This window comes from Dryas octopetala, chromosome 6 (assembly GCF_963921425.1).
Source record: "Dryas octopetala chromosome 6, drDryOcto1.1, whole genome shotgun sequence".
NCBI lineage: Eukaryota > Viridiplantae > Streptophyta > Magnoliopsida > Rosales > Rosaceae > Dryas > Dryas octopetala.
In genome coordinates this window covers 1,124,682-1,147,922 of record NC_141371.1, presented here as the reverse complement: position 1 = coordinate 1,147,922, position 23,241 = coordinate 1,124,682, and the positions used below count along the sequence as shown (strand labels likewise).

The window sequence follows — 23,241 nt, the reverse complement described above, 5'->3', positions numbered from 1 at the left end:
TACATCTTTCTTCTCCGAGCCTTTTCGTATTTTCTTTTCTTTTTTGTTTACAATTTCAGCTGCTATTTTACAAAATCTCTCTCTCTCTCTCTCTGAGCTAAAAGTGCATCGATCGCCGAAGAAAATTTCTCTCTCATTTACCTTCACTTTCTCCCGTTTTCTCTCTCGCCAATCACTTCAATTCCTCAAAGATCTGGTGTTTCTTCCACTTCAAATCTCACCTTTTTTCCAATCACATAAAAAGGAATTGAAATAAAATATATTGAAAAAAAATAAGCTCTTGGGGGCTTTGAATTCTGAATCTAGGGTTCGGTGATCTGTATATGTGTCTCGATGAGTATGGAAATCGTGGCGGATGCGGCGTCATTTGACGCCGAGTTGTTGCAGCTTGCGGAGGTGTCATCTTTGGCCCTCAAATCGAATCCGAGCTTCGCTGAGTCGGTCTTCGAGCAGTGGCTTTCGCTTCCCGATACTAATCGTCTGGTACTTGAAACCCCCTATTTCATGGTGTTTTGCATTCTATTGGTTATGCATCTCATTGGTTTAAATGAATTTCTGGGTGCATTGTTTTGGTTCTTGAATTTCGTGAGCTTGGTTTTTTGCTGGTGAAATGAGATTTTGTGTTTCGTTGAATGGATGCGTATATATTTGTGCAAGCATGTGACAGCTAAAAAATAATGGTGCTGAATTGATTTTAGCATATAGTAATTTGCCTGGGCATGATATTGAATTTGTTCGGAAACCATTTTTATGTAATTAAACAAGCATGATATGATGATAGGGCACATATTTTTTTTGGCCAGGATGATAGGGCACATATAGTCATGGAAGAAGGGATGGAATTTGTAATTAGTAAGCATTGTGTTTGTAATTACGAATGCCTTAAAGAAATTAGGTCATGGGAAGTGCTACTCCCTAGATGGCAGTCCAAGTTTTATTTTTAATTAGGCTAGGTTTGTTATAGCCTGTATATACTATATATAGTTTCTTGCTTTTCTGATGAATATATAATTAATAATACATTACCTTTTTCACAATTCCAACATGCTGCGTATGGTAATTATTTCAGGTTTCCTGACTTTATATGTGCAGGTGACACAATTGCTCAATGAAGCAAAGGCAGGTGGACCCTTGAATGTCCATGGAAACTCTTCTAGTCCACATGCCACTAGCAATACTTTGCCTTCCATGTTTCCAGCAGGCAGTGCGCCTCCGCTGTCACCAAGAAGTATATCTGGGTCCCCTCGCATAATGAAACAGAGGACTGGTCCTTCTAATTTAGGTTCTCCCCTGAAAGTCGTTAGTGAGCCAGTCAAAGAAGTTATACCCCAGGTTTGACAAATCCTGATATTTTCCCACAATCTGGTGGCACCATTTTGTTATTTCTTTTCTATGCATTGTGGTATTCATTTTAACTTAACCTGCTGACATGGATTCTTGTACCACTTGCAGTTTTACTTTCTAAATGGTCGTCCACCTCCAAATGAACTAAAAGAACTATGTTTATTAAGAATTAATCAGTTTTTCTATGGCCACTCGGACGGACTACAGATGCATGGTGAGATATACTTAAGATATGAGTTTGTGTAGCATTACTAGAACTGAGCTATAATTGTCTCTCTGGTATATCAGAATTTAAATCAGTTGCTAAGGAAGTGTGCAAGCTGCCTTCATTCTTCTCCACATCTCTTTTCAGAAAGATTGATGTTAATAGCACCGGATTTGTAACAAGGTAGCCATGTAACTTTTTAAATTTTTAAATTTTTTGTCGTCAAAAGAGTGTTTCAAATCATTGTTTAATGTTCAAATTAGGACCATTGATTTACTTTAGTTTTTTCTTGTTGTTGAAGTTTGGGTGTTGTTTCTTTTGCAAGCCAATGCTCTTACCTTTCAACTAATTTGTTTATAGGGATACATTTATTGATTATTGGATCACTGGAAATATGTTGACGATGGATATAGCTACTCAAATATATTCCATCTTAAAGCAACCAGATCTCAATTTCCTTACTCAGGTTTTTGTTTTGTTTTATATTTCTTCTCCTTTTCTCTTTTCATTCCAAATCTATGTACAGCATGCTATCTTTAAAATTATGATACCATTGAATGCATTGTTGGTAATTGCTAATATCATTGCTGTTGGTGTTTCATGACCTGCTATCCTAATTCCTACTCTTGATTGATAACAGGATGACTTTAAACCCATCCTTCGAGAACTTTTGGCAACTCATCCAGGGTTGGAGTTCTTACAGAGCACGCCTGAGTTTCAGGAAAGATACGGTTCGTTCACCTATTAATCAGCCTTTTTCTTAGTATCATATGTTTGTACAGATTTCCAAGCTCTGTCTCCCCCCCCCCCCTCTCTCCTTTGCACTCATACTGTTTTGGTATTGCATTTATACTATGGTTATCATTGATGCAATTCCATTAGTATGATGCACACTTTAACCTCATATATTATTTCAATGGGCCAGCTGAAACTGTAATATACAGAATATTTTACTACATAAATAGATCTGGGAACGGTCATCTTACCCTCAGGGAGCTGAAACGTGGAAACTTGATTGATGCAATGCAACATGCAGATGAAGAAGAGGACATTAACAAAGTTTTGAGGTAGAGATTCCAGATTCAGACTTAGTTTTTGTTCAATAGAGGTTACTTTTTTTCCTCTGGCCAATTGCCATCTAAAATGAGGAAATCATCATGCCTTATTTCTTTCACACAATCTGGAATCATTAGCGAGAGTGTGTTCTTCGCTGCATGGTTATGTATAATATCTGATATTGGATCTTCTTTGGTCTGCTAACCCCTCTTTCTTATATGATCTGTTACAGGTACTTCTCTTATGAACATTTTTATGTTATATACTGCAAGTTTTGGGAGCTGGATACAGATCATGATTTCTTGATCGACAAAGAGAACCTGATCAGATATGGTAACCATGCACTTACCTACCGGATTGTTGATAGAGTATTTTCTCAGGTTTGTGTCATGAAGCTTTTCTTTATTTGACCAAACTAAGTTCTCTTTCACTAAAAGCTTCAAATCTTCTCTCTCTCTCTCTCTCTCTCTCTCTCTCTCTCTCTATGTTACATGCAGACACAAACAAGCACATTCGATTATCTATTTAATGAGTTATTTTGTTCCTCAGGTTGCAAGAAAGTTTACTAATAAGGTTGAGGGAAAGATGGGATATCAAGATTTTGTTTACTTCATTCTGTCAGAGGAGGATAAATCTTCTGAGCCTAGCCTTGAGTTCTGGTATATCTGCACCACTTATCTTTTTCATTCATTTGCTGCTTGCTTTCACATCTAATCTGCTTGATTTGTTGCATTTTTACTTGAACAATGTCATTTTTACTTGAACAATGTCATTTTTACATTGCCATTGGTTTTTAATTTGTATCTGTTTTGGGTGAATTTAATTAGACATCTTTAATTCTTTACGGAGTTAATTATGCTATCAGCTGTGTAGTAGCTGTGACACTACATTGTCCTTGTTAGGTTCAAGTGCATAGATTTGGATGGAAATGGAGTTTTGACACGGAATGAACTGCAATTCTTTTATGAGGAGCAATTGCATAGAATGGAATGCATGGCCCAAGAACCTGTTCTCTTTGAGGATATATTGTGCCAGATAATTGACATGATTGGACCAGAGGTTTGCCTTTCCTTCTTTTGTGCTTTTTCTGACTGTTCCTTTTATCTGTTCTATTTGTTGGGGTGGGCATGAGAAAAATGTTGTTTCCTAGTTCCTACTGATTATCAATATGTTTTTCTTTTTCCCCTGTTCACATTTGTGTTCTCTATTAGTAACTCTCTTCTTAATTGGTGACTGTGTTGCTGCCATGCAAAATCTAGGAAACAAGAATTCTCTGAGGTTTATTGCTTGAAGAAAATTTGTATGAAGAATGAAATTCTTGGCAATCTTATGTATGTTTATCCTAGCACCAGTAGTTAGATATGGTTTTACTGTGGTTGACATGAAGTTTTGTTCTTGCAGAATGAGAGCTATATCACACTTCGAGACCTGAAAGGCTGTAAGCTTTCAGGAAGTGTTTTCAATATTCTTTTCAACCTTAATAAGTTCATGGCCTTTGAAACTCGCGACCCGTTTCTCATTCGTCAGGTACATAAAACAAATAAACTTTTTGTTGTTTGAAATTGAGATCCCAGATAAACTGTTGTAGCAGTAGACTGCATTGCTATTGTTGGTGACATCCTTGCTGGTATTGTGATGTGTACAGGAACGTGAGAATCCAACCTTGACAGAGTGGGATCGGTTTGCGCATAGAGAATATATCAGGCTTTCAATGGAAGAAGATGTTGAAGACGCCTCCAATGGAAGTGCAGAAGTTTGGGACGAATCACTTGAGGCTCCCTTTTGAGCTCAACTTAGGTAAACTACTTCAGTTTTACATTGAAGCCAATAAATTTGATTTATTTGGCCTAAACGGCATAAAAGCAAGTACCATGAAGTTTTTCTGTTTGACTTCACATGCATGCTTTGATTTATCTTGTATTTGATTCTTGAGATACAAACTGAGACACCAATGCCTAGTCCATAGACTCTCAGCTAAAGCACCATAAATTTTTAATAGATCACAAGTATCAAGGCCATAAAACTTATGCCTATGGAGAACAAGTTCTGCTACCCCCCCATACAAATGATGAATTTATTGTTCCATAATTTGTTTTCTTGCAGGAATAGACTAGGAAATTTCATATTCTTCTTTAAACTGGCAATCAGACAGAAACTGACGACTCATAGAATCAAATATATTGAACGAAGCTGGGGCAGTGCAGAGACCTACAACTTTATTGAAGGGAAATTGTGAACTTGGCGGTATTAAGGTATTTTGTGCCAGCAGAAAAACTAAAAAAATTATTCCGGTCTGCATGTGCATGAATTAAGTGATGGGTCAGAACTGAAGCCCCATTAGCTCTACCATTTAATGTTGGAATAGCTGTCTGAGCAGAGCTGACTAATCACGTCCAGTTGAAAGATAATTCCTCCCCCCCTCACTTTAATGTTTTTATTTTTTTGGTTCAATTTGTTACCTCGAGTTGTAAGATGTCCACTTATTTAAGTTTTGTTTTATTTATTTTTCATATAGTGGTTGGTTGTTGAGTACTTTCATTTGTAAAATTTATTAGGTTGTGTCAGACTTTCTTTTTTAAGCAATTTTGGGTCGGATTTTGGTCAGTATCAATTCATATTCTTGGTTTAGTCTTCCTAAATTTTGTTTCTTATTTATTGTGTGCGGACTATTAAGAAAACAAGGGAAAAATTTAAAAAAAGGACACGTATTTTGGGGTCAATCTTAGTTTAGGACACCAGTTTGGGTTTGTGTTAGTTTAGGACATATAGTTTGAGTTTGTATCAGTTTGGGCTTTTCCGTCACCTCTGTCAAATCCTCCGTTAAAAACAGACCACGTGACTTGCACCTGACTTATTTTAAAGGGCAAAATTGTCACTCCCTAAACCCTAAGACAGATCCAACTGCAAGATTAACTTTAAACAAAAGGGAATTCAGTTTAATGATTTAGAATTCAATCTGATCGCGCAAAAGTGTTCGCTGGTTAGGGTTGGAACTTGGAAGAGCTCCTCTTTCAACCTCCACAACCCAAATGCTCAAAATCGCCATCATTGGCTCCAGCAACTTGGGCCAACTCCTCGCCAAGACCCTCGTCAACCAAGGCCACACCGTTCTCACCCATTCTCAATGCGACTGTGACCACTCCAAAACGGCACAAGACCTGGCCGTTTCCTTCTTCTCCGACCCACACGACCTCTTCGACCAAAACCCACAAGTCGTTTTGCTCTGCACCTCCGTAACCTCAGCCGAAGCCGTACTCAAATCGCTGCCTCTTCACCTCCTCACGCGCGACACGTTGTTCGTCGACGCACTTCCTGTCAAAGAGTTTTCGAAAGCGTTATTACTCAAGTGCTTGCCTAGCTATTTCGATGTCGTTTGTGCCCACCCGATGTTCGGACCCGACAGCTGTGAAAACGGGTCGAATGGGTTTTTGTTTGTGTACAAAAAGGCCCGAATTGGGTCCGGGGGGTTGGGGGCTTCGTGGTGCGACAAGTTCTTGAACATTTTTGAGAGGGAAGGGTTTGATATGGTGGAGTTGAGCTGCGCTGAGCACGATAAGTACGCGGCGGGTTCGGAGTTTTTGACCCACACAGTTGGGAGAGTGTTGGGGATGTTGAAATTGGAGTCTACATTGATAAATACAAAAACTGTGTCTCCAGCAACCTGTGTCTCCAGCAAACTTTGTTTCCTTAGCAATCCAGATATCACTTGCCTTGACCTTGCACACATGGGAGGATCAACCCATCTGAAAAAATCACATCCTCCCTGGGTTTCTGCAAATTAAAACATAAATTACTTATCTAAACAACCCATATTAATCTACATGTGTAACGAAAATCAAACAAACACAGAGCTTTTATACACCCTACCCTGGAACAGCCATCGAATCTTCTACCAGGGTTTGCATCAGTCCAAGCCGTGACCCTTGCAGCTGGAAAACCACAATAGCAGTACCTCCGACCCACCGGTTTCATCATCGCAAGTATGTTATTCAAAACCCAAAACCTCTATTTTATTCTCAAATGAGCAGAATTTTGTGTTTTTATACAGACTTAAGGTCAGATTTTAGGGGGAAATCCCAGAAAATTGGAGGGATTCAATGTTCTGTGGCGGGAAGACGAACGGGGTAGATGCTTGCAGTTGGATCTGTCTTAGGGTTTAGGGAGTGACAATTTTGCCCTTTAAAATAAGTCAGGTGCAAGTCACGTGGTCTGTTTTTAACGGAGGATTTGACAGAGGTGACGGAAAAGCCCAAACTGATACAAACCCAAACTATATGTCCTAAACTAACACAAACCCAAACTGGTGTCCTAAACTAAGATTGACCCCAAAGTACGTGTCCTTTTTGAAAATTTTTCCCAGAAAACAACCTGATATTTTAAGTGGATGCAATCAATTTCCATATATTCAGTATTTTTAAATAGCTTTATAATCAAATTATCATTTTAATTACTTTAAAATCAAATTATCCTCTTCATTCCATTCTAAGTGAAAGCGAGGCGACCCGAGAATATTTAGGTGGAAAAGCTTATCAAAAGGAATTGGAATATTTTGTTTGACTTGAATTGAGGCAAATGGAAATTTCATTAGTCATCTACAGAAGGCTATTGAATTTCTTTTCTGCTAGTATCTTCTACATGCTTTCCTAAGTTTCATATGCAGAATTTCCTTCCGGGTAGAATATGCAGAAAACTGAGTTCCAACAATTTAGCAATTAGCATATGCATGGCGCTATAAAAGTAAAAATGAGATTTATACTAGTACGAAATACAATGTTATAATGCTTTTTTTTTTTTATAATTAAAAGTTCATTTCTGTTATAGAATTCAAAAATGAAAAGTTAACGCGAAAAGAAAAGTTATTATAGAATTCAAAATTTGGTATAACAATTACAAAAGTTTGAATTATTGAATAGTGAATTCCATAATGAAAATTTTAGAAATACACTATAGAAAAAAAAAAAAAACTTTTTCGGCCATGAAAAAAAAAACACTTAATCATATAAAAAAATTAATAAAAAACTAAGAAATAAAATGTTAGAAAACCAGTAAAACCCTTAAGCTAAGAAATTAACAAAAATACAACAGATGCAACGTTGGGACCAGAATAGAGAAAGGGGAAAATATTCAAAGAACAAATAACTCTGATTTTCATTCGCCTAGACAAGGATTACAAAAGAGTATATGTAGTGCAGCACATGATCAAAGATGTCATCCACTACCTACACGTGTCCAATGGACTATCACCCTATAACCAAGCTAGTGAATAGATAAGTCGGGAAATAAATAAAGGGAATTTTTTTCATTGAAGACACACACTTAGGTCTCAATCCTAACTTTGAATACATATTTAGAAATGTATTAAAGTATGACACATACTTAAACAATGTATTAAAGTAGGACATTTGGCGAATTTCGTCATGACAGACGTTAAAAACTAACAAGTGCCAAACAAGGTTATTTCCCCTGTGCGAACCCATCTACCCAACACCTACACATCATCTTCGCGCCACTCCTCACAAGTTCCCTCAATTTTTATGGGTATTCCCACATTATCTCTTTATAAGATCACAGTTAATGGGAAACCCATGTCCTAGATGTGATTAGAAAGAAGGGAAATAATAAGGGTTAGGGTTTAAAGAACACACCTTGGCGTAGTGGGTCAAATGCAATGCTTTTGTGGTGTTCCGGCAGCAAGGGTCACTTCATGGACTGATGCAAACCCTAGAAGAAGGTTCGATGGTTGTTCCAGGGTAAGTTCGTTGTAATCTATGTGTTTGTCTTTTTTTTTTTTAACACATATATATTGCTCTGTTTTTTATGCTAGGAGCTAGGGGAGTAGAATGTGGCTTCTTTCGATGGGTTGATCCTCCCATGTGTGCCAAGGAAAGGAAAGTGATACCTGGATTGCTAAGGACACAAAGATTGCTGGAAATAGAAATTGATGTGGTTCAAGCTGTGAAGGGAAACTTATCCCCTAAATCCCACCATTTTGGGGTGGATTGGAAAGGATAAGTTTTTCCCTATAATTAGTCCATCTCATTTCTATTGTCTTTCTTTAAATTAGAAGATTTTTTTTTTAATATACATGATTTTGCCATTTATGCTATCCTATCATATCTTATGCATCAAACGAGGCCCAAGAGTCTTGTGGAGGATAATTTAACCACAAACACGCCCACCCAAATGAAAACTGAAAGGGTTCATTTCTTTTACCTTGGTGTTTATCATATTCATCTTCTGCATTGTTTGTTTTAGGTGTATTTGATGTTTTGGCATACACAGATAAAGATATTGTAGTCCCATTCACTTGGATGAGAGTGATCCCAAGCTGATTGCAAATGCACAAATGGTGAAACTGCATTCCTTTGACACTAGGGCAAGTTGGAGAAATTGCAGTCCCATTTCTGGTTTTTGATTCATTAAGAAATTCTTTCAGCATAAAAGGGAAAGCTGTTGATTAATCTCATAATTTGTTTGTTGGTTCATGCAGATTCACAAGGTTGACACTCTAGTATCATACAAGAACGATGAGTGGGATGGAGAGTAGGATGGATATCCATCGATGTTTCCTTGAATTTGGTACCGTGAATCATTTATTCACAATTGGTATTGTGTATTCACATTTTGTTAGCACAAGGGGTTGAATCTAGTTATGAATATCTTGGTAATGAAAAAAACTTATCTATCATATATGTATTTATGTTTTGTATCTATTTTTCTCATTGCATACTAAATACGTGATAATTAAAAAGATAAACACAAATGGTTTATACACTCATTATATGAAGGTTTTGCTACTTATCAATGCCTTAGCAAAGCAATTTTATCATCTAACATCTTATGTTATCTTCTCGAGTTAATTACATTTATACCTCCTAAGGTTTATCGTCTTTTCACACACCCCTTGGAGTTTTAATAATTACACATACACCCCATGAGGTTTAAAAACTGTTTAATATAACCCCCTACAAAAGAAAAAAAGGAAATAAATAAATAAATAAATAAATATTTGTATTCAGGTTGAACCTTATACCTTGAATAATCTTATTAGACTATTTAATCTCTTAGCATGCTTTTTTGCATAATTTCTCATCATTTTCGTCTCACTATAGGGGATTATATGTAACAGTTTAAAAACCTCAGGGAGTGTATGTGTAATTATTGAAACCCGAGGGGGTGTAAGTATAATTAACTCCTTATCTTCTCTCACACAAAAATATGATTTTTTTTTTTTTGGCCAGGAAAAATAAGGTAATTAATTGGTTAAGAATAGAGAATAAAATGCATAGTTTGTTTTGATTCTTGGCCATTAGGCATTAACCCAAACTGTTGGCCCCACTCTGTTGGTTTGACACTTTGACTCTCAAAAGGCCGGCCCACTGTGGGTAGCTTAGGGCACAAGCACTCCCATTTTGTGATGTCTCGTTTGGAAGTTGGAACTCTTTTATTTCTTTAATTCTCGAACTCTTTTAATTCTTTTATTCATCTAACTCTTTTTCTCTCTAGATAGAAAAGTTCTTTTTCTCTGCATCCAAACAAAAACAAATGGCTGATGAACTATTCCATCTTGTGAAGAGAGGGTGGACGCGGATGTCCACATTCTGAAGTTGAGAGTCGATGAAGCTGAGGAGTAGATGGTTAAGAAGTCGATCAACGTTTATACGGAACGACGATTGTATATCAGCAACATAGGGCATCTGGCTGCTCTCGCTAAACTCAAGGGACTTAAGCCAATATTTGTGCCTTCATGCCTATTGGTGACCCGACGATCAAAGGAAGCCAATGCTATCCAAATGAATGCTTTTGCAGTCAAATTAGCCAAGGAATGTATGGTTAGCGATGAGCCCGTTCGTGCCATCGATGAGAGAAATCAAGGGTACTTCTAGAATTATCTGGAAGCCTTTGATAGGTGGCTTGATGATCAACATGCTTTGGAAAATGCCAAGGCGGAGCTCAAGAAAATAAAGAACCAGTTTAAAGAGGCCGCGAAGTTCTCTGTGGTGCCGATCTCACAACCAGAAGACCTGGATGGGACTGCCAAGCTAATGGGACTGCCAAGCTGAATCCACACACATCTTCAACTTCAAATAGTCCAAAATAAGAATTTCCAAACACGTATCTGAAAATTTTATTTCAATTCAAGAATCACAAAGGGATACTTGTAAGAGTACTTAAATTATAAATAAACAAAAAATTTATAGATTTGCATCAAAATAAAAGAACCAACCGGTCCATGAACTTTTATCCAAGCAGGTAGACCAGCATAGGACCCATCTTCCCCGGGTACAAAAGGGCTTCCTTGAAAGAAGTCAGAGACCACAACAAAGAACCCAGCAGCTGCAAGTTTGTCTATATGATATATTTGGGAAACATTCCTATAAAGAAAAAAATGATATTTTGGAAACACAAATTATATAGTGATTTGGGTGAATAACACAAGTGTATAAAAAAATAAAATAAAAATATCTGGTTTTGGGATCCTTCATTATAGTATAAAGTTGAAAGTTGCTACATCTAATAGACAATCTGAAACTAATGGTTGTAGCTATTTTTCAAAAATTTAGTTACATATAGACTTATTATAACCTTTTTTTCCCTCAACAAATTGTTTCAAAGTGTCCACTAAGTCATCATATTCAATCAGCAAGTGTGATTGATGGTGCAGAGTTGATATTAGAAAAGAATCGACATAAAAAAGGTTCAAATTCAAGAAAAAAGCGATAGAAATAACTTAACCGAAAAAAACATATATGGGATTAAGTCATACCTCAAGTTTGGAGCTTCATATCCTGCATAGCAAATCAACATGTAATATTAACAAGTGGTGTGATGATAAAATATCACAGCAAGCAATTATGTAGAAGAGACAGTTGGTTTCAAGGACCGTATATCAATTATTTTACAAGCTCCCAAACGGGAAAAGACTGAAAACAGCAATCATGAAAAAAAGACACAGAAGTGGGGACACAAGTAAATAGTATATTGGAAAAACAAGTAAACACACAAAGGCCACAAATAAAGCTTTGATGTCACAAAGCAGTAACAAAGACCCATTTTCATGACCAAATGGAATATCATCAAGGCTAGATTATCCACAAAGAAAACAAAAAAGATCATCCACAAAGGCAAAGGAAAAAGAAATGTCAAAAACTGATTCCTTCATCAGTCAACCAAACATATCCAAGGCCCCCATCAGCATACACCACCCAAAAAAAAGAAAATCAGTGCCCATTAAACCAAAAACGCACGCAGACCACTCAAATACATAATACGGCAAATAACCCACATCATAGAATGAATCAAAAATACAAAATACTAAAGTAAACAAAAAAATAGAAAAAGATTTCTGAAGTGGTGGGAAAGTACCAAAAATGTGAGTAGAGACCACCAAGCTTTTCAACATGGCCGGATCCTCCAGATGGGTCGAGGGTTGGTGGGTTTGAGCAGAACTGAGGGCGTGACATTTTTTTTTCTCTCTCTGAATCACAAAGCGCAAACACAGACTCTATGTCTCAAAGACCTTAAACGCAAGATTAGCTGCGATGTCCTTCAAATCACCGTAGCTGTAGGCGTCATCGCCCTTCGGTTGTATACGTACAATCCAGGTATTCGCTGAACTTAACAGGTTTCCAGGTGTTCTGGTTGCGAGATCGGCACCACAGAGAACTTCGCGGCCTCTTTAAACTGCTTTATTTTCTTGAGCTCCGCCTTGGCATTTTCCAAAGGCTGTTGATCATCAAGCCACCTATCAAAGGCTGGAATACCCTTGATTTCTCTCAATCGTCGGCGGCCCGGATGGGCTCATCGCTAACTATACATTCCTTGTCAAACCGACTGCAAAAGCATCATTTGGATAGCATTGGCTTCCTCTGACCGCCGGGTCACCAATAGGCATGAAGCCACAAATATTGGTTTAAGTTCCCTGGGTGTTTAGCGACAGCAGCCAGATGCCCTCTGTTGCTGATATACAATCGTCGTTCCGTATAAACGTTGATCGACTTCTTAACCATCTACTCCTCAGCTTCATCGACTCTCAACTTCAGAATGTGGACATCCCCGTCCACCCTCTCTTCACAAGATGGAATAGTTCATCAGCCATTTGTTTTTGTTTGGATGCAGAGAAAAAGAACTTTTCTGTCTAGAGAGAAAAAGAGTTAGATGAATAAAAGAATTAAAAGAGTTCCAAGAATTAAAGAAATAAATGAGTTCCAAACGAGACATCACAAAATGGGAGTGTTTGCGCCCTAAGCTACCCACAGTGGGCCTAAGGCTTACCCACAGTGGGCCGACCTTTTGAGAGTCAAAAGTGTCAAACCAACAGAGTGGGCCCGACAGTCTGTGCTAATGCCTAATGGCCAATAATCAAAACAAACTATGCATTTTATTCTCTATTCCTAACCAATTAATTACCATATTTTTCCTGGCCAAAAAAAAAAATTACCATATTTTTGTGTGAGAGAAGATAACATGAGATGTTAGATGATAAAATTGCTTTGCTAAGGCATTGATAAGTAGCAAAACCTTCACCTAATGAGTATATACACCCTATGTGTTTATCTTTTTAATTATCACGTATTTAGTATGCAATAAAAAAAATAGATACAAAACATATATACATATATAATTGGTAAGTTCTTTTCATTACCAAGATATTCATAACTAGATTCAACCCCTCGTGGTCTTCTATTATTTTTGCATTCTATGCTATAATATGAAAGTGGGTAGGGGTTCATACTTTTTATGAAAGGTGTAAGAAACCATACTGCTAGAAATATGCTGAGAAATCTGCATTCATTTTGGCAAGTTACAGTTTGTCTATCTTGAGCTTAGCAACCTAACTCAATGAATGCTAGAAATATGGGCAACTTTGGTGCAGTGTAGCAGGAGCCAGACTGTTTTTGAATTCCAATAAAATGGGCTTGGAGCCCAATCAAATTCTGCACCAAGGGCCTTCGCCACCCAGAATAAAAACATAAGACAAAGCAAGCGATAGTGTTGAGGTGTCAAACGGGTCGGGCCGGCCCGAGCACGACACGGCACGGCACGATTAAAATAGGCACGGCACGGCACGGCACGATTAAATGAGCCGGGCTGGGCCGAAGTTTTTAGCCCATCGGGCACGGCACGGCACGAGCACGACACGGGCCAAGCACGTCACGAGCACGGGCACGAAATGGGCCCGAATTAGGCACGACTATTTTAACATTGTTTTTTCTATTTTTAAAGAACTTTTCACAAAAATATTCAATTTTCATGAAAAATAATGTTAATATTTAATTATAAATAAGAAAAAATATCATAAGATTAGTTTTATCACCATAAAAAATAAAAATAAAAATAGGTCCGTGGGCCGGCCCGTTTAAGGCACGGCACGAGCACGAATGGCCCGCGGGCCATGGGCCGTGCTGGGCTTAGATCTTAACTATATGGGCCGGCCCGAGCACGGCACGAAAGCACGATGGACTCAACTTAAACGGGTCGGGCCGGGCCGGGCCGGCCCGTTTGACACCTCTACGATAGTGGTAAAGAAACGAAATATCTCATCACACTTCGGTTAAATCAGAGTCACACAGAGATGCCCAGAAATTTGACTCTCCCCACCTGCCAGAAAGGAGAAAAGAATTTGAAATAAATAAGACACTGTGCTTACAATTGGCTCATACTTGAATAAGCTAAATGAAGACTGATGTGCTACTCATCCATAGAAATCATTTGAAGCATAGGCACATATAACAAGACGCCTTTTGAGCAAGTTTCTCAACTGAACTTCAATCTAATTTACCTACCATTTCCAGGGGTTTCTCTCTAATTCCAAGGCAGAACTCCATTGCTGCAACTGCATCATCTGCAGTGACTGCAAGAGGATGACCATCATGAACCAAACGTCTCTTGAGATTGAATGTTGGCCTGTCAATAGGTGCACACCAAGGTGCTTATGAAGGGAGGGAGAACATTTCTCTTTGAGAAAAATTGATTTAAAGAAACATGAAACAAAGCAGAATAAAGGGGAAGCAATACGCAGCCAGAGTTTAAGTTCTCATATTTTGCACCTTCTTCCTTGCACATGAAGAACTCAGCATTTGACCAATAAAAAAAGGGGGGAGGGGGGAAAGCTTAATTATTAGTTCATTGAATCATGGATTTCATATATTATGCTAATTATATCCTATCATGGGCCTTCAGTTCAACAATTTGAAATGCCTGCATCTGCATAACCTTAATGAATTGTTTATTTCCCAAAAGCTGATAGGTAGTCATAATTACTAACAGTGGTCATGAGGATAAGTCAAGCTAATAATTAGGTGATTGAATAGCATAAATATCAACTAGAATACTGAAACTCAAATTACATTAATATACCTTCAACAGGTGCAAAATAAATGTTTGCATCTTCAATACCTAGATGAACAGAAAATCAGTCAAATGAGAATTTCCAAAAAGCAAAAGGAAGATCATGAAGTGTACTACACCCAAGTGAAGGAAAAGAAAGAAATGAGTTGGAATATCAAAGTATGTTCAAGTGAATCGTGTACAAGAAAATGCAATCTTTAAGCAACTTAGATATCTGGGAAATTTTTTTTTTTTTTTTTTTTAAAGTGCAAATTTTATACTAGTTTGATATCTGGAAATTGGTGCAAATTTCGTACAAGTTGGATATGTGGGAAACAAAACAGATAAAATCTTTAAACAAAATTCACAATACCAAATTCAAGGAAACATCGATGGATATCCATCCTACTCTTCATCCCAATCATCGTTCTTGTATGATACTAGAGTGTCAACCTTGTGAATCTGCATAAACCAACAAACAAATTATGAGATTAATCAACAGCTTTCCCTTTTATGCTAAAAGAATTTCTCAATGAATCAAAAACCAGAAATGGGACTGCAATTTCTCCAACTTGCCTTAAATCCCCCAACTCCTTTTAATTTTTTTGTATCATGAAGAAGAAATTAAGAAAGACCAATTTGTCCTAGAAATTAAGACAAGAGAACAAAAAGATAACACAATGAAATTAGTTAAATAATCATTCAATTATCAATTGGGCATAGTGGTAACTTACAGTCGGGTTGGGCCTTGGCTAAGGTTAAATCAAGTATTGGGCCTTTTTTGTTGAGAATTGGATTGGGTGCAGGTAGACTGGGAGCTATAGTGTAGTTTTTTCTCTTTTGGGCCTTGGGCACGACTCTCAAACTACTATGCAGCGGAAAGCAAAAGGCAACAGCACATTGGTACCTCTATAAATCAATGATAACGTGCAGAAAATTCTAGCTTTGACGGTGCAAATGCATGTCCAAGATGCAACAAACCATTCATATAAGGAAACAGGAAGTTTCCTAAGAACTTCTCCCCTGGTTCAGGAAGCGGCTTTTCCCAAGATTCAGCCATATAACAAAATTAACTAATCTACCTTGCCAATTTAATCAAATTCAGTTTTCCCACTGAAATGAAATAGTTCTGTGGTGATTCAACCTAGGAAACACATCGATTGCTGTTGAATATTCTCGCTCCCAACAGGAGTTGGGGTGCCCTGCATTGAAAGAACATTAACGACCAAATCTAGCTTCCGCCGATATTAATAAACACACATCCATGTACAGCACACATACACACCACACAAAGGGAGTGGAGGAGAGAGGGCAAATAAGTATGTACTCACTCCCTTTTCTTTTCTCTTTTTTGTAATAAAGAGACTTTAATGTACTCACTCATTTATCTCATCTCTCATATGAAAACAAAACATTTCTAAACAAGCTATTAATTGTCAATAATTGGTCAAATGTGACAAATAAAATTTATTTATTTGTGTTTACCAGTGAAGTGATTGACCAGCTGATGGATGCCGGCATCATTTGAGCAAACATGAGCTTTGGCAAGATTCCAAATCCAATGTGTAGTAGCATGATGCCCGTGCGTAAAACACGTTTATTTTGAGGGGATGAAGATGTTGGTGGAAGTGAAAGCTCCATAGTTATAGGCTTCAGAATACCTGTTGGGGTATAGAAGAACACAATCCTAGAGGTATAAGCTTTTCTCGCAGGCAAGGAGTTCATCCTTTCAATAAATGGCAAAAACATGTCATGATAATCAAGTATAAACAGTCCCTTATCTTCAATAGCCTGTATCATAAAATGTTACAGGTAGAGTTAAAATATATAGAAAATGAAAAAAGAATGAAATATGAGAACTCCCTTCTCCCCTCATTTAAGATGATGTGCACTACCTTTTCTATACTAATCCCATTGAGTTCATGCTTTATCATTCCTTTGTGATAGCAGATTCTGGAGGACCGTAAACAGCAGGATCCAACTTGCTGAGAATCGGAAATTCCTGTGAAATATAACCCAATTTAAGGACCCTCAAGAGGGCATTTTATTCACAAGTACTTGACAAAGGATTTGTTTGTATGATACCTTCAAAATCTCAATGTTCACTGGATTGACCCCAGCTAAAATTTGGCATGCAAAGTCATTATTCCACAACCAAGAAAATCTATCCCCTACCCAAACCACATAAATTAAACAACAGGAGAAAGAAATGATATTAAAGACCAGAAGACTTTTCTCTAGGAAATTAAATTGATGTGGTCTTGACAAAGCATTGTAATCTAATGGAATATGTAAGTCTTAAATCCAAGCATTTTTGTTTTTCCTAATCCATTTTTTCTTTTACAAAACAAGGGAAAATATAGAGGCAAAACAAGTGTATTTACTTTTTATAAGAGCCAGGATGAGAGCCTGTTTCACCAAGCTGCCCATAAACAGATTATGAGCTTCTTTTTGCTCCTCATCTTTCAAGACGAAGCCATCGTTAAATAGCTTATCTATATCAGAGAAGCACTTGAAAGGGACGTGTGTACTTGACGACGTAATAACAAGAGATAGTATTAGATTGTAAAGCAAAGCTTTCAACCTTCCTACTGAGAAAGTATTTTGTTTAATTTCCTCAAAAGTCTCATCCCGAGGCACATAAACTGGATGGGGCTTTTCAATTATATTCTCCGAAAGAGGATCTGTTTGATTGCCATTCAAAGCAGTCCAATTAGATGTCAATGCAACAAAGTTAATGTAATATGAACAATTGGACTGCACTAATGTAGAGAAAGAACATCATGCCTGACTTGGGCTGGAGGCCGGCCAGTTCTACAGTGCTTCAGGAAGCAGCTTTTCACAAGATTCAGCCCTGAAAACGTCATTCTCTTCCCACCACTTTTGAGCAGCTCAACCTCTCTCAGAAAAACTCTTCCTCTATCTAATAAGCTCTCCTCCTCATCGCGTTCATCCTCCGTAATCTCCTCACCTTTGCCCTCCATTATCTCCTCCTCACTTTAGTCCTCCATTATCGATTCGGTGACCAATTGATCTTACAGAAATTACAAAACTCTAACCGGTGAAATCTACAGTGTTTTTGCATATATACAACTCCAATCCAATAATAAAACACTTAACCTCAAAGTCAGGGCAAGAGTTAGACATCACACTCATCTTCCTAATCCTCTGCCCCACTGAACTCAGAATAAACAAACAAAAAAAATGAAAAATGACAATACTCGCTACCATAGCACCCCTTCTCTTAAGACAGGATTAGTGCCAACTGGTTTATAGCACAAGCTGAGCTTCAACTCGGTTGGTTTAACAAAAAATTAATGAGAAAAAAAAAACATAGATATATAAAATAACAAAGAAAACCACGTCTCAAATTGAGTTTGTTTGCTCACACCATTAAACATCAATAAATCATAGCGTACTAATTGAATAATAACAACACAATCTCTAAGATTTACGCACTGCACTTACTACAGGCATACAAACTCAACAGTTGAAGGCACCTTTTCTTTAAGGTGTTGCATAGCATGGTCTCTTGCTTCCACTTCCTCTTTGACGTCTTCAATTCCCCTATGCAAACGCCAGCGCTGGACAGGATCAATAACAATTTTCTCCAGTGCAGCAATACTCATTAGGAACATGACATGCTGAATGACACATGAACTAACGCGGTACCCTACTATTTCTACTACCTTGAGGTAATTATGGGGGCATTTGGCAGCACTCTCTAGTTCTCTTTTCTCAGATGATAGTGTACTCATCCGCACCTGCATCACCAAGGAAACAATTTAGTGTACACGCAAAAAGAACTGCAAGGACCATTTAAGTCTATTTCGCATGTATTATCAATCCCCCGCAGCAAAATTTAACCTTTTTGTTTTCTGTTTATACTTTTCTTTCTTCAAAATTGGTAATGAAACAAATAGAAGATGAACAATATCCCCTAAAGAGCTCACTAAAATACCAAGTTTTGCCAATGCAACCTACTAAGCACGAATACATACCTTCAACAAAAGTCTCTGCAAGTAAGGAGCTGCTTTCATGAAAGAAGCTAAAAGATGAAGATTCTCAGGATAATCTGCTAGAACTATTAATTCCAAATGCTTCAGATTTGATAATATAGGAAATACGTGATTCCGATTGTAGACCTGCAAAGCCAAACATGGAGTAAGGAACCACATGATCCAAAAAGAAGGAAAGCGAACCAGCACATCGTAATTACATATACTAACCGCTCCATCAATATCCACCGTGAGGATCTCTAGCTGAGAAAGACAGCATGAAAGCTGGGTAAAGGAAAGCTCTATGGATTTATAAAACACATTGGGGGCAACATGCCTCTCAGAAATGTATACCTCAACAAGAGACGGTACATTACTGAGAAGCAGGTCTATCTCCTTTCCCACATAAATAAATGAAACCAAATTTGAATCACAAATCTCAATGCTTTTGAGGCCCAAACATTGTTTTATGGCTAGATACTTCAATGTAACCGAGGGGCGGACAACTCTTAAATTAACCAAACTTCTGGTAGCAAACTGCACTGTTAATCGTTCAAGAACTGGACAGTTAGACAAGAAGTGCTCGAGAACTTCTCCAGTCACACCAACATTTCGGAAATGAAGAACTTTGAGGAACTTAAATCCAGCATTGTATCCACAAGAGGAGTGTAGACTAGGAATTTCAGGATCCAAGTGCTTTGGCTTCAAAGCAGACTCTTTCTCAAGGCCTAATAATTTTTGGGGAAATGGATAAGCATCATCCCTTGTTGTAATAAAGTGCAAGTCAAGTATCTGAACTCTCTTATTCATTGCAAACTGAATCCACTTATCAATGGAGCTTTCAAAACCACAATCTATGACAAAGCAAAGCCTGAATTGTTCGATGGTTGTGCCTGTATGCTGTTCCACCACACGATTTACCCAATTGACGTATCTATGTCTTTCCTGGTTTCTTAGTTCTGGTGGGAGTTGATTGAAGCTGTGATAAGTATTACCAACATCAAATCTAGCATCAAAGTTGAGAGTCATGGTAGACAACCACACATACTGCCATCGTCTAGAAAGGATACTAGTAGCTGCTGCTTCCTTTAGTGGCAAGAGAGACAATATACTAACAAGAACGTCATCTGGCAGCTGACTAATCCGGTCCACCAAGTTGTACTCGCCCTTATTTTTCCCTTTATTTTCCAAGTTGTCTTTTTTTCTTTTTGGCCGGCGTTTCCTAACCAAGTTGTATTCATATTTCTTCTAATACATGAATTGACCACCAAAACAAAACAAAAAATTAAAAATTAAAAGAGCAAAACATAGAAAGGGTAAGGACTCAGGATATGTTGCAGGGAAATCTTATGTCTTTAAGTTAGATATGTTGCAGGGTAATCTTATGTCTTATCAGGGAAAGAAAAAAGGATGCAACTTTATACAAGTTGAATATGTGGGGAGAAAAAATGCAATCTTTAAGCAACTTAGATATCTGGGAAATTTTTTTTTTTTAAAAAAAGTGCAAATTTTATACTAGTTTGATATCTGGACATTGATGCAAATTTCGTACAAGTTGGATATGTGGGAAACAAAACAGATACAATCTTTAAACCAGTTAGACATCTGGGAAATTTAAAAAACAAAAAACAAAAAGGTGCAATTTTATAATAGTTTGATACCTGTAAATTGATGCATATGAGAAGCCAAAAAGATGCAATCTTTAAATCAGTTAAGAAATAGAAGATGCAACTTTCAAACTAATTAGATAGTGGAAATGTTAAAAAGGTGTTCTGTACTAGTTTGACATCTGGAAATTGATGCAAATTTTGAACAATATGTGCGAAACACACAAAAAAAAAAAAAAAAAACGAGATGAAGAAGAAGAAACAGGAGATGCAACTTTCAAACCAATTAGATATCCAGGAAGTTAAAAAGGTGCAAGAGATATAGAAAGGAAAACAAAAAAGTTGCAAACTTTGAATTCTCAACTGCAAAAACCAGTGAATTTACCTTGTCTTGGACAAATTTAGAGAGGTTGAGCGAACTAAATTGATCTGAAATTGCATTTTCCCTCTTAAGAATCTGATGCAGATCGGCTTGAAGTTTAGGGATTTCAGAGCAGTGCTAGTCAACTAGGGATGGCAAAATTCCCCGCCAAAATTCCCGGCCACCCAAAATCCCCGTGGGAACCTGTCCCGATTAAGCGGTACGGTAATACTATCCCGCCCGTATACCTGTTTAATAAAAATATTATATTATATAATTATATTTTAATTTATTTTTTTAATTCTTATTGCATGTCTTTAAAATTTAATAGTGTTATATTTAAAATTTAGTGTTATTGTAATATAATATAATAATTTTAATGTATTTCATCTATTATATTATATATTTATATTAATTTGATATGTTATTAATAAAAAAAATTTTTTTTTAAATAATAGAGCCCCGAATACCTCTGATGGGGACCCTATTACCCGGCAGGGTGGGTATGGTATTGGCAAACCCGCCCCGAACCCACTCTGTTGCCATCCCTAATGCTAGATATGTCATATTTGTATACCAGAATTTTGTATTGTGGCATAAGACACTAAAAAAAAAAAAAAAATTTGTCTAACAAAATAGTGACACGTAAAATGATATAAAAATGTGGTAACAACCACTCATATGACTTAATGATGGGCACGAGTTGGTTTGATTTGGGGCCCAAATCATAGATTAAACTAATGCATTTGATTTGATAGATTTTTAAATCAAACCAATTAAAATGAAAAAATCAAATTAATCTAAACTAATTAAAGTCAGTTTGGATTGGTCGGTTTGAACGCAAAAAAACACCTTCTAGGGTTTACCGTTTTTTCACATACGTCCTCTGGGGTTTCAAAAATTACACATACACCTCCTGAGGTTTTAAAACTATTACATATAACTCCCTACAAGAGAAAAAAATAAATAAATAAAAAAGAAAATATTTGTATTGAGATTGGACCTTGAGTAATCTTATTATGCTATTTAATCCCTTAGCATGCTTTTTTGCATAATTTTTTATCATTTTTTGTCTCACTATAAGGGGTTATATGCAACAGTTTTAAAACCTCAGGGGATGTATGTGTAATTATTGAAACTCCAGGGGATGTATGTAAAAAAACGATAAACCTCAGGGGATGTAAGTGTAATTAACTCTATAGATTTATGCCCAAAGTCAAGTTTAAGGCTCAATAACAAATAATATTTAAATTCACCACCTCATTATACATATGTCACGTATATGTGATAATGTGATGCTAAATAAGGACCACAATAAGTTTAAAACTAACTAATAATGTGTTGCCAAGTGTATATTTATATATATATAATTTTTTATATCAAGTAGGTCAGTTTTGATCGGTTATTTGAGAACTCAATCCGTTAACCAACCCATTAGATAAAGTGTAATAAAATTTTTGCCCACCCCTAATATTGACACATGGCATGTAGACATATCAGATTGAAATGAGTGAATACACACATAAAAAATTCGAATGACTGCAGTCATTATATGTTATTAACAAAAAGTGATAATATCAAGAGTGATAACTTTTTGTTAACGGCATATAATGGTTGTAGTCACCGTAAAAGTTCTCTACATAAATAAGTTTTATTACACTCTACCCATTTAAAATTTGACATATTTTTTACTTCACCGCTTAACAGAAAAATTACTAAACGTGGCACTTAGAATTTAAAAAAATCTACTCGTTACAAGACCAAGACCATGACAGTTTCATGATAGAAGGATGAGGCTTTATGCCTTGTTTATGAGATTTGCCCACAAAGGCACAAATCCAATTCAGTCATTTCATAGCGAATGCATCAATATTGGAAGCCTTTGAGGGAGAGAGCTATGTTCATGTAATAGACTTGGGGATGACCCTAGGCCTCCCACATGGGTACCAATGGCGCCACTTAATAGACAGTCTAGCCGACCGCCCAGGAAAACCACTGCATCGCCTTTGAATAACCGATGTTGGTTACTCCGCCGAATGCCTTCATGCAATTGGCAATGACTTAAAGCAACATGTTCAAAGCATGAACCTGAATTTTGAATTTGTAGCAGTAGAAAGCAACTTGGAAAATTTAAAGCCTGAGTATTTCAATCTGCTTGATGGGGAGGTTATAGTCATCAATAGCATACTGTAGCTGCATTGTCTTGCATTGTCTGGTGAAAGAGAGTCGAGGAGCATTGAACTCGGTTTTACAAACACTACATGAGTTGTCACCAAAGCTTCTGGTTAATTTTGGTTGAGTAGGACTCAAACCACAATGGGCCTTTCTTTCTTGGGAGGT

At 37.1% G+C, this 23,241-nt stretch overlaps 4 protein-coding genes and 1 pseudogene across 10 annotated transcripts; 2 read left to right on the top strand and 3 right to left on the bottom strand.

Moving 5' to 3' along the window:
* The first annotated feature begins 57 nt into the window (after window positions 1-57).
* On the top strand, window positions 58-5,188 carry LOC147280749 (putative serine/threonine protein phosphatase 2A regulatory subunit B''gamma). The gene is made up of 13 exons (XM_086246350.1): window positions 58-483; window positions 1,093-1,332; window positions 1,453-1,558; window positions 1,633-1,732; window positions 1,910-2,015; window positions 2,190-2,280; window positions 2,475-2,616; window positions 2,838-2,985; window positions 3,155-3,264; window positions 3,508-3,664; window positions 4,007-4,132; window positions 4,251-4,402; window positions 4,709-5,188. Exons 1-12 carry the CDS (start codon window positions 334-336, stop codon window positions 4,389-4,391), a joined length of 1,617 nt encoding a protein of 538 aa, XP_086102476.1. The 5' UTR covers window positions 58-333; the 3' UTR covers window positions 4,392-4,402; window positions 4,709-5,188.
* Window positions 5,189-5,604: 416 nt separating this feature from the next.
* LOC147280748 (arogenate dehydrogenase 2, chloroplastic pseudogene) lies at window positions 5,605-6,387 on the top strand (annotated as a pseudogene).
* A 3,444-nt stretch (window positions 6,388-9,831) lies between these two features.
* Window positions 9,832-12,838, bottom strand: LOC147280747 (endo-1,3;1,4-beta-D-glucanase-like). Its single transcript, XM_086248077.1, has 4 exons — window positions 11,972-12,838; window positions 11,373-11,394; window positions 10,833-10,980; window positions 9,832-10,724 (listed from the first exon to the last, which is right to left on the bottom strand). Exons 1-4 carry the CDS (start codon window positions 12,006-12,008, stop codon window positions 10,689-10,691), a joined length of 243 nt encoding a protein of 80 aa, XP_086104203.1. The 5' UTR covers window positions 12,009-12,838; the 3' UTR covers window positions 9,832-10,688.
* Window positions 12,839-13,396: 558 nt separating this feature from the next.
* On the bottom strand, window positions 13,397-18,140 carry LOC147280746 (uncharacterized). 5 transcript variants are annotated; one of them, XM_086247881.1, is made up of 8 exons: window positions 17,021-17,093; window positions 16,831-16,937; window positions 15,512-16,596; window positions 15,309-15,397; window positions 14,966-15,004; window positions 14,392-14,512; window positions 14,128-14,206; window positions 13,397-13,600 (listed from the first exon to the last, which is right to left on the bottom strand). In XM_086247881.1, exons 4-7 carry the CDS (start codon window positions 15,358-15,360, stop codon window positions 14,149-14,151), a joined length of 270 nt encoding a protein of 89 aa, XP_086104007.1. In that variant the 5' UTR covers window positions 15,361-15,397; window positions 15,512-16,596; window positions 16,831-16,937; window positions 17,021-17,093; the 3' UTR covers window positions 13,397-13,600; window positions 14,128-14,148. The 5 variants fall into 5 exon arrangements, 2 of the variants coding, with proteins under 2 accessions (XP_086104007.1, XP_086104006.1); XM_086247880.1 differs by having other exon boundaries at window positions 15,512-16,726; window positions 16,831-18,140; XR_015122893.1 differs by lacking the exon at window positions 13,397-13,600 and having other exon boundaries at window positions 14,392-15,004; window positions 16,421-16,726; window positions 16,831-18,140.
* A 109-nt stretch (window positions 18,141-18,249) lies between these two features.
* Window positions 18,250-21,106, bottom strand: LOC147280745 (putative F-box/FBD/LRR-repeat protein At5g62970). 3 transcript variants are annotated; one of them, XM_086247879.1, is made up of 5 exons: window positions 20,926-21,106; window positions 19,165-20,181; window positions 18,937-19,080; window positions 18,625-18,699; window positions 18,250-18,502 (listed from the first exon to the last, which is right to left on the bottom strand). In XM_086247879.1, exons 2-5 carry the CDS (start codon window positions 19,960-19,962, stop codon window positions 18,494-18,496), a joined length of 1,026 nt encoding a protein of 341 aa, XP_086104005.1. In that variant the 5' UTR covers window positions 19,963-20,181; window positions 20,926-21,106; the 3' UTR covers window positions 18,250-18,493. The 3 variants fall into 3 exon arrangements, with proteins under 3 accessions (XP_086104005.1, XP_086104003.1, XP_086104004.1); XM_086247877.1 differs by having other exon boundaries at window positions 18,250-18,699; XM_086247878.1 differs by having other exon boundaries at window positions 18,250-18,699; window positions 19,165-20,178.
* Between the last annotated feature and the right edge of the window lie 2,135 nt (window positions 21,107-23,241).

Coding starts and splice junctions, on each gene's coding strand:
- LOC147280749 (XM_086246350.1), top strand. CDS start 334: ATGAGTATGGAAATCGTGGCGGATGCGGCGTCATTTGACGCCGAGTTG. Junction 1,333..1,452: donor TCAAAGAAGTTATACCCCAG/GTTTGACAAATC, acceptor TACCACTTGCAG/TTTTACTTTCTAAATGGTCG. Junction 2,281..2,474: donor TGAGTTTCAGGAAAGATACG/GTTCGTTCACCT, acceptor TCAATGGGCCAG/CTGAAACTGTAATATACAGA.
- LOC147280747 (XM_086248077.1), bottom strand. CDS start 12,008: ATGTTGAAAAGCTTGGTGGTCTCTACTCACATTTTTG. Junction 10,981..11,372: donor TATGAAGCTCCAAACTTGAG/GTATGACTTAAT, acceptor TTTTCTTTATAG/GAATGTTTCCCAAATATATC. Junction 10,725..10,832: donor GGATAAAAGTTCATGGACCG/GTTGGTTCTTTT, acceptor TAAAATTTTCAG/ATACGTGTTTGGAAATTCTT.
- LOC147280746 (XM_086247880.1), bottom strand. CDS start 15,360: ATGATTGGGATGAAGAGTAGGATGGATATCCATCGATGTTTCCTTGAA. Junction 15,005..15,308: donor TCGATGTTTCCTTGAATTTG/GTATTGTGAATT, acceptor CTGTTCATCTAG/GTATTGAAGATGCAAACATT. Junction 14,207..14,391: donor GAGAGAAACCCCTGGAAATG/GTAGGTAAATTA, acceptor CCTTTCTGGCAG/GTGGGGAGAGTCAAATTTCT.
- LOC147280745 (XM_086247877.1), bottom strand. CDS start 19,962: ATGACTCTCAACTTTGATGCTAGATTTGATGTTGGTAATACTTATCAC. Junction 19,081..19,164: donor CGGTGGATATTGATGGAGCG/GTTAGTATATGT, acceptor TTGGCTTTGCAG/GTCTACAATCGGAATCACGT. Junction 18,700..18,936: donor TGCAGAGACTTTTGTTGAAG/GTATGTATTCGT, acceptor TTGGTGATGCAG/GTGCGGATGAGTACACTATC.